General features: G+C 35.9%; 1 protein-coding gene across 3 annotated transcripts in view; it reads right to left on the bottom strand.

Moving 5' to 3' along the window:
- Positions 1-20,805, bottom strand: part of LOC149780039 (protein crumbs-like) — a 237,653-nt gene extending 216,848 nt beyond the window's left edge. For all 3 annotated transcript variants that reach the window (XR_016414989.1, XM_089936792.1, XM_089936793.1), the window contains exons 1-2: positions 20,521-20,805; positions 5,889-6,464 (exon numbers count right to left, since the gene is read on the bottom strand). Coding sequence is in view for 2 of the 3 variants with exons in the window: in XM_089936792.1 (XP_089792918.1) it covers positions 5,889-6,464; positions 20,521-20,587 (643 nt within the window). In the remaining variant the exon portion in view is untranslated. The remainder of the gene's footprint in view (positions 1-5,888; positions 6,465-20,520) is intronic.
- Positions 20,806-22,240: the final 1,435 nt, after the last annotated feature.

Here is a 22,240-nt window from a genome sequence, read left to right as displayed (position 1 = left end):
ATTGGATTTCAACCAAATTGGGTTAAGCAGCATAACTTAATAACACCCACAAGAGTTTAACTGTTATAAGTCTAAGTCACTGACTAAGTTATGGTCTCTGTTTGATTTAACATCCCTCATTATTGGTTTCACCTAATTTTTTGGTCAAAAACTCATTTCATCCAGGCTGATATACAACTTTATGTGATATAAGCTGTCAACCCATTTAACATTTATTTTTTAATTAACTCCAGGTCAATATAAAAAACTTCTCTCACTGTAAGGCCATTCGGTATAAAATGGTTCCAATTATATGGCATGTATGGTAATGGATCCCATCTTATAGAACTGTAGTAAAATTATGTGTCATGTACCTAATTAGAAGGTGAACAAGGCAGTATACTCTATGGCTTACACTGACAGTGTTATAATGAGGGAATACTGTATAATGCATTTCATTATTAGGTGGTCTCACTATTAAGTGGTACACTAGCTCATATTGACAGCCTAATAATGAGGGGATATTGAACTATGTACAGTACTTGATCACATGGTGGTCCCACTATAAAGGCAATATAATCTATGGCTTACACTGACAGTGTTATAATGAGGGAATATTGTATAATGCATTTCATTATTAGGTGGTCTCACTATTAGGTGACACTCTAGCTCATATTGACAGCCTTATAATGAGGTGACACTGAACTATGTACAGTATGTGATCAGATGGTGGTCCCACTATAAAGGCAGTATAATCTATGGCTTACACTGACAGTATTATAATGAGGGATACTGAACTATGTACAGTACTTGATCATATGATGGTCCCACTATAAAGGCAGTATAAGCTGTAGCTTACAATGACAGTGTTATAATGAGGGGATACTGAACTATATACAGTACTTGATCATATGGTGGTCCCACTATACAGGCAGTATAATCTATGGCTTACACTGACAGTGTTATAATGAGGGGATACTGAACTACGTACAGTACTTGATCATATGGTGGTCCCACTATAAAGGCAGTATAATCTATGGCTTACACTGACAGTGTTATAATGAGGGAATACTGAACTATGTACAGTACTTGATCATATGGTGGTCCCACTATAAAGGCAGTATAATCTATGGCTTACACTTACAGTGTTATAATGAGGGGATACTGAATTATGTACAGTACTTGATCATACGGTGGTCCCACTATAAAGGCAGTATAATCTATGGCTAAAGAGAGAATGAATCATGACAGGATACTACATCATTATATCATAAGATGATTTCACAATAAGGTAGCATACTCTGATTGAAATGTACAGCAACATAATGAGGGAGTACTGTTTAATGTATGTCATTATAAGGTGGTCTCACGAAAAGCTGGTCTATTACATGACTGCCCTGGAGAGTGTTATACTGAGGGAATACTGTACCATGAGATTCCTATGCAATATTTCTGTATGTCTTGCATCTGTATATGATACACAGTCATAAACCAATTAATATTGCTGTTCAAGGACTTTAATAATTTACATATTCTGTGTTCCTGTGCTTTTATAGAAGCATGGGGATATAGATATACATAACATATATGCGTATAATGTGCCTAAATTTCAAAACAACTTAGTTGTTTGCCATGCATAGCTAAGAAATGCCTTGTATGATCAATGTGTTAAGTTCCAACATATATTACATACACTGTAATCTCTAGGTCATATTCTTGTGCCATTTCATCCCCCTCCCTCCAGTAGCCTATGGTTCAAAACCTGGAAACTATTGAGATCCACACCCTAAAACCATGTATACACAATACCATAACTAGGCATGAAAAGTCAACATTATACAAGCAAATGATACTGGCTACAGGGTCCCTCCCAACAGCCTTTTCCAAAATGTGAGATAATGCCAAAGGCTGCACCAAAATATTAACAAAAAGCATGACCATGCATCACATTTCCTTGTCTACATTTATTTTTTCAATAAATCCTGCAATGTTTAGAAAATTCTTTTTGCTACATGGGGGGGGGGGATTTCTACCTTTAATTTATGGTACTAGAATATATTTGCCATATCTCTATCACACTGACTAAGGCTCTGTGTTATAACTTTCAAACTATTGAAAACTCCACCCTAGCTATGACAGACTTACACAGACAATTGACTATGACCCTTCCTTGCACAGATGCATAATTGAACAAAAGCCTTAACCAAACAAGAGGATACCAGCCAGCAGACTGGTATTTCTTTCTCAAAATAATTAGCCATGAAACACTATCTCTGCTCCACTTAGTTTAATCTTGACCAAGTGACACAGTCAGATAATGGCCAAGACCTGTAAAACAATGGCTGCATCTTTGCAGACAAAGTGCAGGCCCTCATATCCTGAATTTACCATACAAACCCAATTCTGAGTGACTAATTTATTTCATTGCCAATGTACATGTTAGAATTTAAGTGTAACTTAACTGTCATTAACTGTAACTTAATTGTCAATTAAGTATAATTAGTCATTTTTAAATTTTGAAAAGACGGAAAGGATTTTCTGTTGGTCAACAAATTTTTGGCAAAAGTATCGTTTTGGTGTGTAGTTAGGTGTTTTACAGCAGAGCAACACAAGTAGGTTATTTAGTGCCGAGGCAATTGGAGAAAAGGGCCAAGCCCAAGGACATGCCATGGTAACTGACTGTGTTGATCCAATGGTAGGGAAAACAAAGTCGGCCCTTCAGTAAACCCTGCTAACCACTCAGTTGTTGTAACTTCTCGTTAAAGTATGGACTGCAAAGGTTACTATGCAGATATGAATATGTGCCTATCCAATGCATAGTCTTTTTCTTTTAACATACCATTGCATGTATCTTTGCCTTTGAGTATACAATTTTCGTACAAATATGAATGGACAATGACCAAAGGGCTGTAACCCAAAGCGTGTGTGTGATTTGGATTCTTAACGTAGCTTGAACAATTTTTCAGTCATATCATTACGATGTCTGCATTGTGCAGTTTATAGCAATGTCTAGCACAGGGGCATCATGCTGCACATATGTAGCATGATATCCCACCCAGTCACATTATCCTGACACTAACCACTTAATGCCGATTGCCAAGTGAGGCAGCTGATAGTACCATTTTTAGAAATCATTGGTATGACACGGCCGGGGTCTGTTACTGTAATCCAAAGTATGTTAACCGTACAGTGTTTCTTCTGACTATGTACAGGATTGCTGAACAAGACAAATCCATGATTTTTTCTTTTCTTAAACAGCAACATAATTGAAATTTCGATACATGTAGCTCTAACAGACTCTATGAGAGGGATCTGATAAATATTATCCATCTAGCACATGACCACCATAAATTAAAGTATGAACTGACCAATGGTCTAACAAACAGTAGATGTCACATATCTACACCACATAGACAAGTATGAACAGGTCAAAGGTCAGTCAAATAGAAGATGTCATGATATCTACACCACAAAGAAAAGTATGAATGACCAATGGTCTAGCAAACAGTAAAATTGTCACATATCTACAGCACATAGAAAAGTATAAACTGACCAATGGTCAGACAAATCAAATAGAAGATGTTGCAATATCTACACCACATAGTAAAGTATGAACTGACCAATGATCACAATATCTGCAGTACATTACAAAAAGGCGATCATATGAACCTGTGAACATTCTGGATGTTGCCCCTGTAACAATGACATTTTATCCTCTAGCTATGGAATTTTCATCTCTTTTGTCATCTTTCAGTATATGAGAGCAGTCAAAAGATACATTTTTTGAGAAAGGATTGAAACAACATTGGGCTGGAAAATACTTGTCAGGCAGGGAGGCAAAAGATATTTAAAAAATCTGGATTAATCTGGATTGAACTTCACTCTGTTTGTCAAAAATTTCATACTTGAAGTTTGTGCTTGTAGAAAATTTGGATGTTCAATAGAGTGAATGAGATTATCTTGCCATGAGGTATGCCCATCTCCTGAAGAGAGGTTTTCACTCTTTCAAAAAACTGGTGATAAATCAGAGAAGCGACCCCTTAGATAAATTTAATGAGTAGGACATTTATTATAACATATTTTCATGTGATGTCACGAGTTTTCTCCAAGCGGGAAGAAAATGGCAACTATTTGTTCCTTCTCTGTGGAAGCTTCTTTTATAAATGCTTCTGACAAGATGGTCTATTGTGCTAACATCCGAATCCACATTGGAACGACTGAGAAGTAAATGTAAGGTAATTAGTTTGGTCCTGGTTGTGTGGTGCCACTGCTGCTCATCAAGAATGCATTAAGTCACCAGTTTTCCAAATTCTATTGAAAATGTTAAGAATAGAGCGGCATCAGGTAAATGTTTTGAAAGAGGAGGTCATGGATATTATTTGGTCCTGCTGACATGTCATGGATATCATTTGGTCCTGCTGACATGTCATGGATATCATTGGGTCCTGCTGATGTGTCATGGATATCATTTGGTCCTGCTGACATGTCATGGATATCATTTGGTCCTGCTGACATGTCATGGATATCATTAGGCCCTGCTGACGTGTCACTGATATCATTTGGTCCTGCTGACATGTCATGGGCTTGATCAAGAGAACGGTATAATTCTCTGAGAATGAAAGGTTTATTGTAATGATCTGACATTTAAATGAGTCTAAATTAGACTTCTCTTTCAAGTTTTCGACTGCAGTTTCAGAGTAATTTTCATGTAAGGAGTTTCAAGAATGTTTCAGTCGATGTATTTGTACAGTTGGGTCCATTCCATTTCTTTAACTACAGCACTGCTGCTTTTAATGTTGCCAATGTCACTATTCGTACAATATTCCATACTGATTTAAGAAAAGAATATGGGTTCAACCTAGAGACAAAGGATTTCCATGTTAATATCTAGCTCTCTTTAATTGTACAAAGAGGTTTAGCCTGGCATACTTGGTATTTATTCCAACTTCTGGCTCTTGAATTAACTGGCACCGAAATGCGCAAGGACCTTTTTCTGTTCATTGATGCCATCTTTGCATGCATTGCCAAACAATAGTTTGTTCACATGTTTAGGAGTCACCACTGTTTTTGACATGGTATCCCTAGCAATATCTTGGATTATCTTTGCTAATTTGGATACTGGATCTACTGTGTTTTGACATGGTCATATTCAATAAAAGGTCCCCTGTAGGCACAAGGTTTCCCTGGTGCAATATCTGGGAGCTGGGATACCTAGAAGGTTTCCCTGTGCAATATTTTGGGGGCTGAGACATCTGGAAGGGCTTCCTTGTGCAATATCTGGGGGCTGAGACATCTGGAAGGTTTCCTTTGTGTGATATCTTGGTGATGGGACATCTGACAGGTATTTTTGGTGTCTTTGGTATGACTCGGCAGGGGTTTGAACCCATGACCTCCCGCTTCCGAGGTGGACGCTCTAACTACTAGGCGACTGGAGCGGTCCAGTTATGAATTGTAAAATAGGCAAATATTCAAGCATTCCACAAGTTATCATCCATAAATCATTATTTCTTGGAATGGTAATATAATAAATTCAAATTAAAATAAATGCACTGTACAACTGGGAATGTATCGGAAATTAATGCAAGTTTAAAACTTCCTTAACAAAGAGACATGGCTTCTGTCGATCACCATGTCTTGCATGTGATAACAGAGCCATAAGTTTTTGGAAAACGCTTTAACATTCTTGACAAGGAAATTAAGATTGCTAGACAAATATACCTACCATATCCCTCCCTATATTTGAACCTGTCCATATCGGGGCTGCTCTAGGTACGACATGGTATCTAGAATCACCACACAACTATAATTTAATAACTGGACCGATCATATTTATCCCATCAGTGTTCATCACATGCCAGTACTTTTTACCTTTTTCATTTGCTCTGATTAATTTTTGATTAATATCTTACCTGTTGGGCAGTTGTTTTCATTCTTTTGGCAGGGTGTATTACTCCAAGACACATTGTTTATAATTAATGCATTATTTACAAATATCATGTTAGGTCCCTCCAGAATGCATCCAGTGTATCCTTGTCCAACACTGAGCCCCAAACTGTTTGATAAATTTACATTAAATAAGTATGTCCTGTAGGTAGAATTAGCAATAATCTCACTTTTTATTTGTGTATTTCCCTGAGAAATATTTAGAAACAAATTTCCAAGGTAATACTGTAAATTCACTGTATACCATGCATTATTATTTAAATTTTGACCAACGGGAACTGTCAAACTTGTATTTTGAACAAGACACTGGAATTTCAATGTTCCATTTGTTATTTCTAATTGCAGAAAGTCTCCACTTGTTCCATTTTGGTGGAGTATTTCACCACCAGAACAAGTTCGAAACGAAAATCCAGTCAACTTTTGAAGGTTCCATGATGTATTTACTAGGCGTACATAGGAATTTTCTGACCTGTTAAAAAATCCATACTTCTGACCTGTGTCACCTGTCACTAAACCAGCCAGCAGAAACAGCAAAACTATTTCTGAAAAAAGAGAAGAAAATATATTAATCTAAATGGATCAAATGCCAACAAATTAAAAATAAGTTTCTATGAACTCCTTCACTCTGACCAGTTATTATATCACCCACCCACCCACACCTTTCTGCATTGGATCACACATTTATAAATGCACATTCATAGTTTGATGTGTATGTAGGTGTTCACTGGTGCACAAGGAAGATTTTCATACAAAAGGTCACAGCACAAGCATTTCATTTTTTTCTTAAATGCTCCGTTATCATGGGTCATCTAAATTGTTTTAAGTATGAGGCATTAAAGAAAACAGAATAACACTGACTATAAAATGTTCATATTTTTACAGTAAAACTGCATTTTATCCTTAGGATCTCTAAATAACGTACCAATATCTTACATAAAAGGAGAGGTAGCTGTAAAAATTGAATCCTTCCATGGGTTTTTAAATATACATTATTCCACCTCAAAACTCAAAAGTAAATGATTCTGACAGAATGGGTTAGAAATGAAAGACATCAAAGTGCACATTAGAGGCAAGAATTAAAGCAAGAAGAGTTATGTCCCTTCCTACTGAGTATCCATCATAGGTTAACAGTGGAAAAAAAATGTGAAAATACTTTCACCTTATTTTTAAAAACTTTGATTACAATGGTAAATGGGATGAAACTGAAGTTACATTTAAATACATTTTTAAAAGCCACCATTTTTATTGGAAAAATCAAAATATACCAGAAAACACAACAAATTTTGCAATGTGTAACCCACTGAATAATCTAGGATTTGTTTTAAAATAGCTAGACATTTGTATAATGTAAAAGATTTACACTGTCAGGTAAGATATATGTTTTTTTTAAAGCATTTTTTAAATTTACCCACTGCCAAATGCTGAAGTCAAATTAGATTATGAAGCTGGGAAGCACCTGCATTTTGATATGTGTAATATCAACAAACATATGAGTAGGTTTTCATGTTTGCTGGTGATTATGGAAATATTCTGATTATTTAGGGAAATAAAATCATTTTGAATTAGCATCTGTGGTGTCTTATTGGAAATCACCATTTTATTTAGGACCAACTAGACATTATTAGATGTATTTTGATGCAAACCCAATGTTAATATAACCATCCATACAAGGAGTAAGCCATAAAATAACTTAACCAGTCGAGAATAAAATTGGCTGTGAAAACAATACAATGCAACCTCCCTTAATGGTGAATATTTATTGAAGCATTTAATAAATCCATGATATGAGTGTCTGTGATTACTATCAGATTTCACAGATGTGAGCCTTTTATACTGATATGTAATTTTCTAATGCTCAAATATGGTCCCCCTCTAAAAAAAACATACTTGACATTTAATCTACATTTTGTTCTCCCTTTATTCTGTTTTGAAATAAAATGCAGCACCCTTTTGCATTGATGATTTCATCTCTTTTTTGTATTTTAGCAAATACATCCATCATCAATGGTGATCAACTGTGCACTCTTTATTGGTTCCCAAGCTAAGTAAAATTAGAAAGACATTTCTGTCAGCCAGTGAAAGTGACTGTCATTTGCCTCTTCAGCATTGAGCATGCTCCATTCAGGAAATTTCAGATGTGCTTGATTCAGTTTAAAATCTGCACTAATGATCAGCTTCAATCATTATGTACAGGTGTTTTTATTACAGGTGCAAGTGAGGAATTTTCTTGCACCAAAGATGAAAACTAAGGGTCAGCTTAAAATTAACCCTGCATTATATTAGTGGTGGAGCAATTTGTTTTGAGATAAAATGAGATGAAGTATAATACCCACCCTAGACAAATAAATGGTTGGACCCTAAATAGAATCTGCCCACAAAAACAGGTGTGCTACATTCTTAACAATAAGGAGGTATAGCATATTGATGAGCTAAGCCATTAATAATGACATTAATTATTTTGAGAGATCAAATAGTATCAAGTACATAGGACATAAAAGACAACAATAAAGATGTCATACGTGTTTGTCTTTTCAGATAAGTGCAGCACTTGACCTCTACGAAAAGAAAAGTTAACACACATAAACCACCTGGAATAGACACTGTACCACACCCTACAATTGCCAAATCGCTCAAAGAGTCAACATTAAATTCTGGTAAACCAATGTCAGACTCTAGTCGGTCAACCGATGGCAGATGGAGCCCACTGTATCATGGCAACAAAAGAGCTCACCATACAACATAGCCAGATAATTAAACATTACTGTGCTAGTGATGCATTTTTGATCCTCCATCTTTGTCATTTCTATATAACATTATACTATTGCTTTCATCAAGTGTTGGTTTACCTTCCGATGTCGATGATTTTAGCAATTTTATATGCAGGGTTAATTGGTACATGATTTTGCTGACACTGCCTCTGTGATATTCCTTGACAAGATGAAGCCATATGTAAGTCATTTCTTCTAGAGGCCATTTGCTGTTGGTTTAAATACTGTAGAATGAGCGAAAATGCTTAAGCAATTTCTGGAAGCAAATATGAAAAATGTCTCCAATAATAATCTGTCTATTTATTCAAATACAATGACAGAATGTCTGCAGTGGCAAGCCCAAGTTAATTAGGGTTGAACAAATTTTGTATCCAGAGCAAAGGTGCTACCAGAATGTTACAACTGGGCTACCATATTATGTTGAATTCTGGGTGCCCAGTGGTGGTCTACCATATGTTGAATTCTGGGTGCCCAGTGGTGGGCTACCATATGTTGAATTCTGGGTGCCCAGTGGTGGGCTACCATATTATGTTGAATTTTGGGTGCCCAGTGGTGGGCTACCATATGTTGAATTCTAGGTGCCCAGTGGTGGGCTACCATATTATGTTGAATTCTGGGTGCCCAGTGGTGGGCTACCATGTGTTGAATTCTAGGTGCCCAGTGGTGGGCTACCATATGTTGAATAATAGGTGCCCAGTGGTTGGCTACCATATTATTTTGAATTCTGGGTGCCCAGTGGTGGGCTACCATATGTTGAATTCTAGGTGCCCAGTGGTGGGCTACCATATTATGCTGAATTCTTTTGCCCAGCAGAAGGACTTCATGATCTAAATCCTGCTGAAGATGTTTTAAAACCCCATTAAAATATGAAATAAAAAAGAAGAATCATTAATGACTCATACAAAAATGAGGTAAGTCTTCATCCTAACAGTTCTGTATGAAAGTGGCTTCTCAGGATTAAATATTTACCTGGGATACCAAGTTATCTTCCTGGAAGCCTGATGTATAGCAATGCATAAATGCTGAGTTTAAGGCCACAATGCTTAGCACTAAGCACACTACCTGTATATTTAGAAAATGAACCAACCAATTTTTTTTACTGCAGTCAGAAAAACTTCATAAACAAAAATAAAATCTAGTTTTAAAAAATAATCTCTAATAAACCAATGACTAAATACAATGTTGAGCTCTCTGAATGCAGTGGTCAGCCAGGAGACTGGAATACTGAAGGCTGTATGAGCTACTGGATAAGTATAATTACCGTGTACCAGTATGGAATTAGTAAGTACCCTATATTATCAAGTCTTTTTGGACACAACTGGGTGGAAGACAAAGTTTGTCTGTTGTGTGCCAATCTTTCTATCTCTTTGACTCAACATATATAAGAAACATTTTTAGTCACCAGTGCAAAGTTGTATATATACACCATCAGTCAGTCATAAAAAGGCATAGAAAAGCAGGATGACAAATTTCATTTTCAAAGGAAATTATTGGGAACATTATTTTTCAAAATTCAATAAAAGTAATTAAGATTTTGATTCATGGCAATAACATAAAAGCATTGAAAGTAATCAGTTTTTAAAAAGAAAACTGCTTTCCTGTTCACATTAAGATTTTTTCATGGGAGGTAAATCTTGAACAGAAGGAATTCCTTATAAATGAGAATATGGATTGGTTATATAAACAGCATAGAACCAGATGTACCATTACATTATGCGCTGGCAGATCAGGGTCTACAATGTTCACAGTTAAATATTTTTTACAATGCTTTAACTAGATACTTTGCTAAGTGCTCCCCCCTCTGAAATGAACAAGATCTTTTTAAACACTGGTTTAAAACTTGTTTTCTATTTATTCATGTACACTAATTACCCACTAAACAATCGGCCATGAGAGTCATCGAGGATACTGACTTATAGTGAGACCACTCAAAATGAATTACATCAGACATATAATTTCACAACTGAAAGTGGATCCATTGCCTTACCAACCTTACAAAAGAAACAATGTCATAATGAATAGACAACATGATACATTTCAATAGAAACAGTCATAATGAATAGACAACATGATACATTTCAATAGAAACAATGTCATAATGAATAGACAACATGATACATTTCAACAGTGAGCTCCATTATGACAAATGTTTTATTCCAACAATGCCCCTTTTTTCAAAAAACATTCCACCCAACCCATTGTAAAAAGTGTCAAGACCTCTGTAAGAAATTCCCCAATTAAGAAGTCACCCTATTGCTTTAAGTAGACATTTTGTAATTTACCCGTTACACATTGTGTGCACTGTCATACTGTATACAGACACATGAGGTAAATAAAAAATGCAAACAGTTGTGAGGCCTCTGCTGAATGGTTTAATATTTTTTGTTATTCCACCATCTTTTATATTACTGAAAATGCTCATTTTGCATTGTGTTATTGGGATGATAAAAAAATATCACTCCCTTGATATGAAAACAAAGTTTTTAACTTTGTCTCAAAATAGCAAAAGAGTTACAAGTATATGGATACATCAATCTATTTATCCATATATTGTTCTCTCTCTTATTAATGTTGTTTTGTAACAATCCAACACTTTTTTGGTAGGTTTTGTATTTGGGCCATACTTTCCATACACCAATAAATTGCAGCTTAAATCAAAGTAACTTCTCTATCATAGAGATTTATCTTAAAGTTTAACTGTAACAAGTTTTGATACTTAATATTTAAGGAATGTAAATTTTATACAGATTTGGTATATGTTGTGTAATGATAAATACTAGTATGTGTTGCATGAAAACTCAGTTCAACAACAACAACATCAGAATAACACAATATCAGATAAATTGTAATGTCAACTCTGAAATAATCAGATAATGAAAAAATAAATGAAATCATTCTCTTATAATAATTTTACATAACAGTTATATTATTTCACATAATTTTTTCCACTTTTCTGAAAAAGAATGAAACCTAAGTCAAACAAATTATATTTTTACATTTAGAAAACAATAATTTCACATCTGTGAAAAATAATTTTACATATGTAGAAAAGATTTTCACGTATGAAAAATTTTATACCTTTTCTTTCACACACAAAAATAAATTCATATAATGAAACAATAGGTACTGGGTATTTATTTAGCTCCCAGAAAATTGTTTAGACTAATAAAAAATTGCATCACATCCTTTTAAATTATACCTGCAATTAAAGTCCAAGTGGAAACACTGCTTAAAATCACCACAGCCAAATGTTTTGATAGAAATTTTCTCCTGGTTTACAGATTGAATATGAAACTTTTTCCACTACCATTAATTTTAGTTTCATTGATATCACACTTTATCTGAAGGTAAATTTCTTTCCATTCCTATGTTAATAGTATAGCACCCTCTAGGCATGTGATTTCAGACTTGTTCTGTCAATGAAAGGGCAATTACACAACTGACAATGTTACAGACTGAACTCTGAAACAAATATCCTTTGCATTCATGATGTGTCAACAGTATTTTTCATATAATATTTATTTAAGATTTTATAGCATCAGTGACAATAGCTGCATGAAAGAAATAACTGACATGCAAGTTTCTAAGCTAATTTGCTAAATTTCTATACTAAATTAAGTAAAAAAAAAATCCCCACCCCCATCCATCAATCGCCATCATGTGCATTATATTCAGCTGATGTATAAAATCAACGGTCTTACTGCATAAAAGTATGATGGGCCCATATGTAATTGTTTATATCCTGATTCCAACTGCATGCATACACCCAGAATTGCTATCGAATAACGTGTCTTCAGAGCTGAGTATAGTATATGCAGTTTCTTAGCTAAACAACACAGGGTTTGATCTGCTGGCTGGTTACATGATGGCAGGGCAGTGTTGTGGGCAGCTTGACTCAGTTTAATAGTGAGTATACTGGTAATAAATTTGGCAGCCAGTATATTTGGAGGAGTCTGTAGGAAGCACCTGGGAAGACCCATGCAAGAGCTACCAACCCAATGGAAACTACTGGAAAACTTTATCACGTACCCATATTAACCAATCCATGATTGTAACTATTATGGTCAGATAAGTGAGTGATAAGTGATTGTAACTATTATGGTCAGATAAGTGAGTGATAAGTGAGTGATAAGCAATGTCAAGCGAATTAAGTGTATGTTTTATTTACAGTATTACTTTCAGATCACTGCAAAATAATAATATTTTGAAGAATTTCATATAGAGTAAATAGAATGCCACTAGATAAGTGTTGAAGGCAAAGATTTTGGGGGACAAATTCAGCCTCTGAACATTTTTTTATAACTTACATTCACAACTTGTAAGTTTATAGAAAATGAGTCCCTCAAAGGAATTACGCTATACTTGGCAAAACGCCAGAATTTCCAAAAATTCAAAATAAGACCATTTCTTTCTTAGTTTTTGGGGTGAAAACCACATGACAAAATGATCATCCATTCAGAGGGAGTAGTGACAACAAAATTGATAAGACCATCATTTTGACATCCATATTGGATGTAAGACTGGCATAACATTCATGTAGGACTACAAACAGCTATCATAAAAAGCAAAATGGTGACAGCCCATGCTGATATAGCCATCCATTTTGGAGAGGAGTAGAGACAGAAACATTTTTAAGATATTACCTTGCATTCAGGAATAGCATTGACAAGATTTACAAGATGGCAGCTAACAGGATTTTTTTAAGATGGCTGTCACAATTGCCATATTGGCAGCCAGAACAATTAGATATCATATGATGTCTTACAGTAAAAAAAAACAAAACAACATGCTGATGTGACAATTCATACAGGAGTAGCAATAATAATTTTTTAAAGTCGGCTGTCTTGGCATCCATATGCGACATAAGATCAGCACCATATTTTCAGCTAAGACCAACTAAACATTATTAGAAGTTCTACTGAAAACCCCAGGTGGACATGACCGTACATTCTGGAGGAGTAGCTGTAGCAACAGTATCAAGATGGCTGTCATGGTGGCCATATTAAGTGTCAGCTTGGCACAAGTTTCATTTGATACCAACTAGATTATCCTTTGAAGTCTTTTAATGACAACTCCATTTTGATATGACAAGTCATTCAGAAGGAGGAGTGACAACATGATTTTCAAGATAACCACTTTGTCGGCTATATTGGGCCCAAAAATGTGTATTCCCATTGCACTGGTTTTAAAATTAGGGTAGGTAGGTAGGTATTGTTTTCATTTAGGACCAACTAAACCATGGGCTGAATACATGTGTAAAGTTTTATAGGCATTATTCCAAATAGTTCAGGTGTAGTGGTGTCATGTTTACCCCGACTCAGAGTAGCCCAGTTTGAAACATGTATAATCAAGGTAATTCTGACGGGTCATTGTTTGATGTTGAACATTGCCGAAGGCTAGCACTAATCCATCACGTAAGATTGTTGTGGCTAGAATCGAAGGACCGGACATCGGAGTTGCGAAGTCACAGACAGCCAATTATCACCTAGGTGTCGAAATGTTTCCAAGATCAAAAGAAATTGCCTGAAGAAGTGGGAGTGTCCTAACTTCTTTCCCCTGCAAACAGACAGACAGGTTGAACTGGCCGCTAAGACGATTGGACAGGGGCACAGCACCACCCAATCAGAATCGAGATGGGGGAGACCCTGATTTGGGTAGAATGATATCCCTGCGTTTTCCGGCAAAAGTTAGTTCGCTGAGAGAAATTACCCAGAGAAGAGGTTAGCGTAACTCCGAATAGCCATTCGTTATTGGCGGGAAAATCTTAGAGCGGGAAATTCTAAGTACAGAAAGCTTCAAAAGGTCAGTAGATATTTGTTCGGTCTTTGTGGAATGCGACTGCATTTTAATTGTAGGTTGTATGTATACTTTATTAGTACTAGAATCATAGTACGAAGAATTACTTTGTTTTGTTAATATGTTTGCATATTTTGAAGAAATGAGTTGATATTTGTAAAGAATTATATAGCTTGCCAGCCGTCGTAAGAGTTAATATTGTAATTTACTATGTGGGTATTTTATAGTAGACTAACACATATGTTCATATGATTATAGATTTTGCTATTGTTGAATATTTGTAATGTACAGACATGCGTCTGATTTTGTCAGATTGTAGTACGATGAGATTAAATATATATGTGTATATACTGACGTGACACAATGTATTGATGTCTGTATAACAATTCGTTGATACTGTGTTATTACGCCATTGTTTACCCTGCAAGAAGTGTGTGGGAATTTCGATGTGTATGCATGCGTGGCCGAAACAGTGACAGCTATCTGATGGTTAATTGTCGTTATAGTGTGAGGTGAGGATCGATAAAACATTTGTTAACGCCTTGTGGTTTTTCACAGGAAGCTTTGAGGGACAGACCAGTTTCAGTTTGGTCCCGTAGTCTCGGATAGAGAGACGGAGGAAAGGAGGGAAGGAGAAGAAGGTGGAGTGAAGTCTAGGAGCGAATTGGAGGAGGAGATAATAGAGAGGGAAAGGAGAAGTTGAAGTCTGGAGCGAAGCTGGAGGAGACAGTAGAGAGGAAACAGAGACAAAGAAGGAGTTAGAGGAACGGAAAGAAGGAAGAATCAGCGGGAAGAAATAGATGAGTAGATGCAAGGACGGGGGAAAATCGAACTCACACTGTAAATCACGGGATGAATTAGGCTGTCACTTGGTCGAGGGAAAGACGAGTGATTGGAAGTTATCGTTTTTAAATTATCACATTTATTAAATTGTTATTGATTGAATTTCATCTTCGTGTTCTCTATAATTTAACCATCGGCATTGCTGACTGGGGGCTCAGAGCTGTAAACCTACATCGTCACTAATTTAACTTTCTAACCTAACGATACAGGATGGAACTTTCATCATAATTTAATTAAATTATATTGGAAGTACCCCACCCCAATACGACAGAACGTCACAAGTAACAATAACAATCTTGTGCTAACAGACAGATAAGAAATGGACCATGGATGACCAAACAATCTTGTGCTAACAGGCAGATGAAGAATGGACCAGGGATGACTAGTAATCTAGTACTGACAGATGAAGAATGGACCATGGATGACTAGTACTCTTGTACTGACAGATGAGGAATGGACCATGGATGACTAACAATCTTGTTCTGACCAACAGATAAAGACTGGACCATGGATAACTGACAATTCTGTGCCAACAGACACATGAGGATTATGGACTATGGATGACTAACAATCTTGTGCTAACAGATACGTGAGGAATGGACTATGCAAGACTAAACATTTTGTTCTGACTGAGGAATGAACCATGGATGACTAGTAACCTTATACTGACAGATGATTTGGACCATGGATGACTAGTAATCTTGTACTGACAGATTAGGAATGGACAATGGATGACTAACAATCTTGTTCTGACCAACAGATGAAGACTGGACCATGGATGAATGACAATCCTGTGCCAACAGACACATGACGATTATGGACCATGGATGACAAACAATCTTGTGCTAACAGACACGTGAGGAATGGACTATGCAAGACTAAACATCTTGTTCTGACAGATGAGGAATAAGCCATGGATCATGGATGACTAGTAATCTTATGCTAACAGACAGATGAAGAATGGACCAAGGATGACTAAAAATCTTGTACTGACAGATGAATAAGGGAATGTGGATGATTAATAATCTTGTGCCAACAGATAGCTGAAGAATGGACCTTGGATGACAAGCAATCTTGTACTAATAGACAGATGAAGAATGGACTATGGATGACTTACAATCTTGTCCTGACAGATGAGGAATGGACCACAGATGACAATTTTGTTCTATCAAACAGATAAGGAATGGACTATGGATGCTAAAATTATAACTTCTCTGCCCGATGACCAGCAGAGATAAAGAGAAATGTGTTAATGTCATCAATATTTAAGGTTTATTGATTTGATTAGGTTCAGCATTTTAATAAATTTGTCAGGTATTTCATATATTTCTATAGAATGGCAACACATTGCGGTTCAATGAAAACATTTGTTCTTTCCTTATTTCTCTGCATTCATATAAAAATTTGAATAGAAGTACACATGCTTTTGGGATAGATATTACAGAACAGATCAATTCTAATTAAGAGGACATTATTAAAATGTGTGTGTGTGTGAGTTTGTGTGTGTGTGTGTGTTTCTTTCTAAAATCAATATGATGAATATAATTGGTTCTCTTTTCTACAACCCAAGGAAAAGTAGTTTCTTTCAAGTTATCTGGGGTTGAAATTTATTTCAATAAATTTTCAGCCCCCTATTCTATTACATGATCAGTTCCTAAAAATAATGTTACACTATTTCAAACATTCCATGTAAAGTTTACATGGGAAATAATGCTACATGTTTTTCCAGCAATCTCTAGGATGCCTCATTGTGGTCTGTGTTGTCTCTGGTAGTAATGGGTCAATGCTGGTGAAAAGTACAGTGAAGGCAATATCAACTCTTAGCTGCCCTAACACCTGCACCCCTGATAGCCTTTGATTACATTTCTGGTATGTAAAGAATGCCCTAATCCCAGCCCATGACAATGATACAAGATGTACATGCCATTGAAAAATAAACCAATTACTCCATTATCCTAATTCAAATTACTTCTACAGTGATTAGTTTGGTATTATCCATGCACTTGGCATGTAAAAGCTAGGTAAAACATGATATTTGAAGATCCGGTGAGAAGTACCATATATGCTCCCTTATTTATCCAGTCAGACTGCATAATGTGCCAGCACATCTGGGTCTATGCTCTATGTTCCAATGATTACTCATAAAAAATTGCACTGATTCACAGCCAATCTAGGTGTGTGTTTGATTTGGATTTTTAACATAGCTTCAACAAATATCTAGTCAAACTGCTATGACTCTGCAGTGTGGCAGTTTATAGTGATGCCTTAAGCACTGAGATATCATGCTGCAGACATGTAGCATCATGTCCCATCAAGTCACATTATCCTGACACCAGGCCAACCAGCCTAAAACTAACTTCTTAATGCTGAGCGCCATGCGAGGCAGCTGCTGGTACCATTTTTATAAGTCTTTGGTATCTGCATATGATGTGTGTGTGTGATTAGGATTTTTAACATAGGTTTAACAGTTTTACAGTCATATCGCTATGATGTCTGCAGTGTGACAGTTTATAGTGATGTCTAACAATGGGGCATCATGCTGCAGACATGTAGCATGATGTCCCACCCAGTCACATTATCCTGACACCAGGACAACCAGTCCTAACACTTAAACCACTTAATGCTGAGTGCCTAACGAGGCAGCTGTTAGTACCATTTATGTAAGTCTTTGGTATGACTCGGTCAGGGTTCAAACCCATGACTTCCCGCTTCTGAGATGGACGCTCTATCCACTAGGCCACCGGAGCAGTCTGCATCTGATGTCGACACTATAACCACTTAGGCCACTGGTCAGCACATCCATATATATGTTGTCTGTTCTTATTGTTGCTCACACAAACTGCACTGACTCACATCACACCTGGGTCTATATTGTTTATTCTAATGGCTATTCCTAACAAACTGCCCCAACTCAGATTTGACGCTGAATTATTCCAAAGCAGATCTAGGTCTATGAAGTGTGCATTTGGATCTGACAAACAGGCAAATATATATGGTATCTCACTGTATATATATAAGCCATTCCAAGCTTAAAATTCTTACTGATAATAATATCAAGATTTTAATTTTCCAGTCTCTTTAAGGAACCTGTCATAATATCTTTTAATGATTTTAAAAGTCCTTTTCTTCTTATATTCTTTGTTTTCGTTACCTTTCATCTGTCAAAACATTTATTTTACATTCAAACCACATTTTATCTTTTAACTATTATACGACTTTTCCTCTGCACTATATAACAAGGATTGTGCTGATGAACTGTTAACCATATCCTTCCATACATAGCACAGTCTTACTTGTGCTAACACAAACAAGCTTCAGCTAAACATAGGGGGTGACTATAGTGTGGGTTAAGTATTACCTCATTATCTAGTGCTTATTACACATTGCTCAAGTGCCATTCCTGTTTGCAAAGATCTTACGATGTTCAATAAACATCTTCTAATCTAATGCATTGAAAAGAAAGAAAAAACACTTAAACTTTTGACTTTCATGCATAGACTCATTCTATCTTTTTCATTTAATAGTTACAAGGGTGTCAAACATTTCTGAATTAACGGAGACATTAGGAAACCATGTGTAGGCTGGATGAATATCACCTCATCAAAATATGTTTTTTTTATAATGCATTTATATGATAGAATCATCCTGTCTTGAAATATCAATAACACAAACAAACAAACCAATTAAACTTACTGCCTAAAGTACCTACTGCTAACCACCCATCCTCGAAGCTGACCCATTTCTCCTACCCACCCACCCACCCCGGTATTTGCTAAGACTGAAGATTTAATCCAATGTGCTATCCAGGTCAAAGTTCAAGCACTCCCTGATCTAGGTCTTTGCTGTTTGTTAAGAATAATCAGTAGAATAAACAACATAGACTTTGATTTGCCAGTCCATTGTGGCAGATCAGGGTCTGTGTTGTTTTCGAGTGGACTTGACTTGTACTCGAGTATATATGGCATTTAAGACAAATTTTTATACAAGAATATAGTTTCCTCCAGTGTATGCAAATTCAGCACCATATAGACTAGCATAGAAGTGGGATCAAACTGCAAACAGCATAGACCCAGATATGCCATAGCATAATGTGCAGCCTGCAGTTGATCCCATTTATAGGCAATTATACTAAAAGCTCTGAATTTTGGGGATTAAACTTGTTGGATTTTGTTTACATTTAGAATCTAGTATAGCAAGTTATGTAGAGAATGTTTCCATACAAAACCCTAACATGCAGAAAGTATTGACTTGCATGAGGAATAATAAGATAATGGTGACTGATCAATCCAAACTGTCATTATCACGTGCAAAAGCAGATACATTTTTATTGTGGCTGAAAGAGAAAATATGTCATAAAACTTTAAAAATAAATGTTTTCTATCCTCAAAATTTCTACGGTTAAACTGAAAACCACATAATTAGTATTTGTAAGTTCAAAAAGGTTATCACATCAACTCACTGTCTACTTAAATTTGTATGGTTAAAATGAAAATCACTTTAACCCACCATGTCTACTTTCAAACAAAATTTCAGTTTAAAACTTTATTTAAAAATTCTTTTACCCGTTTATAGTGTTACTATAAACCAAAATAACCAAAAATTGGTTTCTCCATAACTTAATATAAATGACAAGTTGTTTTTGTTTATTGGCCATTTGATATTTGGGATGAAATCTCTCAAGAATGGTAAAATATGTAATAACCTATCCGGTGACCTGAGATGGCGAAGTGAGGAAAAATATTAACAACCTTAAGCTAACCACGTTGTTCTGAATGCAAGGTAAGTATGAAAGTTAAAACAATACTGAATTATGAAACCTATAACAAAATTTAACTTAAATCAACCTATTCAATATTTTCCGGTAATATCTTTGTGCTCAACACACCTTGGAGTGGAAGAGGTAAGGGAAGGGGGGGGGGTATGCCTAAGGAGAACTTCAGTCTCTGCTTAACCAATTTTTCAGCAATTTAATTGTGACTGTCTAAGCTGTTAATATAAACGTTCACAAGTAAATTATATAAAGTCTGGAATCTATCAGATCTTCCATATATAGACTGGAATTGGCACTAATCCGGTCAAAGTGAAACATATATGAACTGGTCAACACAAAACAACAACTGTATGACAAGCACCTTGGGTCATACTTTTACAATCGGACGTTACAAATCTACCTGTCTCTCCGTCAGCTTACCTACTGGGTGTACCGGCGCCCATACTCGGGGCCTGGGATTCCCAACAGAATCGAAAAATATGGCCATTTGTAAAACTCATCCCTGTCCCATACAAAATCCCAAGGATGTCGATTTGTCGCACATAACACACATGTACGTAGTACAGTACTCGTTCTCAAACAATCAGAGTCACGTGACAAATTCCACACGCTATCGTTGATGATTCTAATCTGGGTGTGTACATTCCCCTGTGTTCGACTGCTGGGATAGTCGTAGGCGAATGACGATAATCATTTCTCCGCATTTAACCCAGTTAAACGGCTTTAAATAGCTCCCTGTCAAATCAGAACTGTCATACGTAATGTGACCTCATACGTAAATAATTTGTCAGCTATTGATTGTTTTGGGTCAAGTTCAAAAGCTAGTAATTTCAGGTGAATCACAGGTGTGTTAGATCAAGGGAGATAAATCATTTGACTCGAACTAAACAAGACAGTTCCCGCAGTCACACGTAATACAAAGTGGTGATATATTATAATCCCACCTCTCTCTCTCTCTCTCTCTCTCTCTCGCTCTCTCTCCAGAAACATGCATTCGGGTGAACGGTTTTCCGTCTTCTTTTGTGTGCTTCTTAGAGAGCATTAAGTTCCGTATGGGGATATTCCTGCCCCAAAGCGTACCGTAAGTGCAATGTTGGTGTTTCGGACCCATAGTGCTATGGGAACATTGTCTAATTATATTGAATGAATTAATTTATGGATATTACAAATGCATGAAGATATTGAATGTTACGGAGATCTCGCGTATGATTCTAGTCGATTGTTTCAAGTTAATTACTATTTTATTGGGTATGGTCAGCACAATAGCTAATTATTTGTTTAAAAAAATATTTTTCTTTCTTTTACGTAAATGCAAATACGACTCAAAGTCACAACGTGTAACATGTCTAGGTCTACGTTTGCTGTGTGATTTTGTTATTATCGTCCGTGTAATTATGAATGAAAAAGTATATAAAGTGTTTCTAATTTTGTGTTCATTCGAAAGACGTATGTCTTCAGAGATAAACACGGTGGAAGTCGACTATAACGTCAGAGAAGAATAAAAATGCATAAAAGCAACAAAGAAGGCGGTGTACATGCATGGTTATTATATTTAAAAAATCTGATATTTAACTCGGTTCCAATAAATAACTGGAGTTTGCTTGATTTTGATTATTTATTTTTTTTACTGTTTGAAAAGGTCAAACTGAGGACAGATACATTGTCACAAACTGACTTAAAATTACTCCTTTATTTTATCTATGCATGAAATAAGTTTAGATTCTCAGTGTAATAAAGACCTGAAAATATATTATCTGAAGTCGACTGTGCTAAACGCATTACCGAAGTTCACTGTAGAACACAAACTCATGTAAGTAATATGACCGTGACAGTGGCGTAATAGTTCTCACCAGGCGAGAAGTTTGTGCATTTCGTGAAACTTGCAATGGGTCTGTATAAAGCGACCATAGACAATATTTAACAACGGTTTGACTTCGCTTGTTTTTATTACTATTGTGCAATATATTTATTTTTATTCATAATAATCATATTATCAAACCATCTTATTTTTTGTACGTGTTGTCTCTATATTCTCCACAAGTAACATTCCAATCATCCATTCATTAGTTCTATGACATACATATCAAAGTTAGTCCTATACACACGTGGGCTGTGATGTATAGAAGAGGTGTTATATTGC

This window comes from Sinohyriopsis cumingii, chromosome 16 (assembly GCF_028554795.1).
Source record: "Sinohyriopsis cumingii isolate HCF-2022 chromosome 16, ASM2855479v2, whole genome shotgun sequence".
Lineage (NCBI taxonomy): Eukaryota > Metazoa > Mollusca > Bivalvia > Unionida > Unionidae > Sinohyriopsis > Sinohyriopsis cumingii.
The sequence above is the reverse complement of the archived record's forward strand: the minus strand, read 5'-3'. Positions and strand labels throughout refer to the sequence as shown.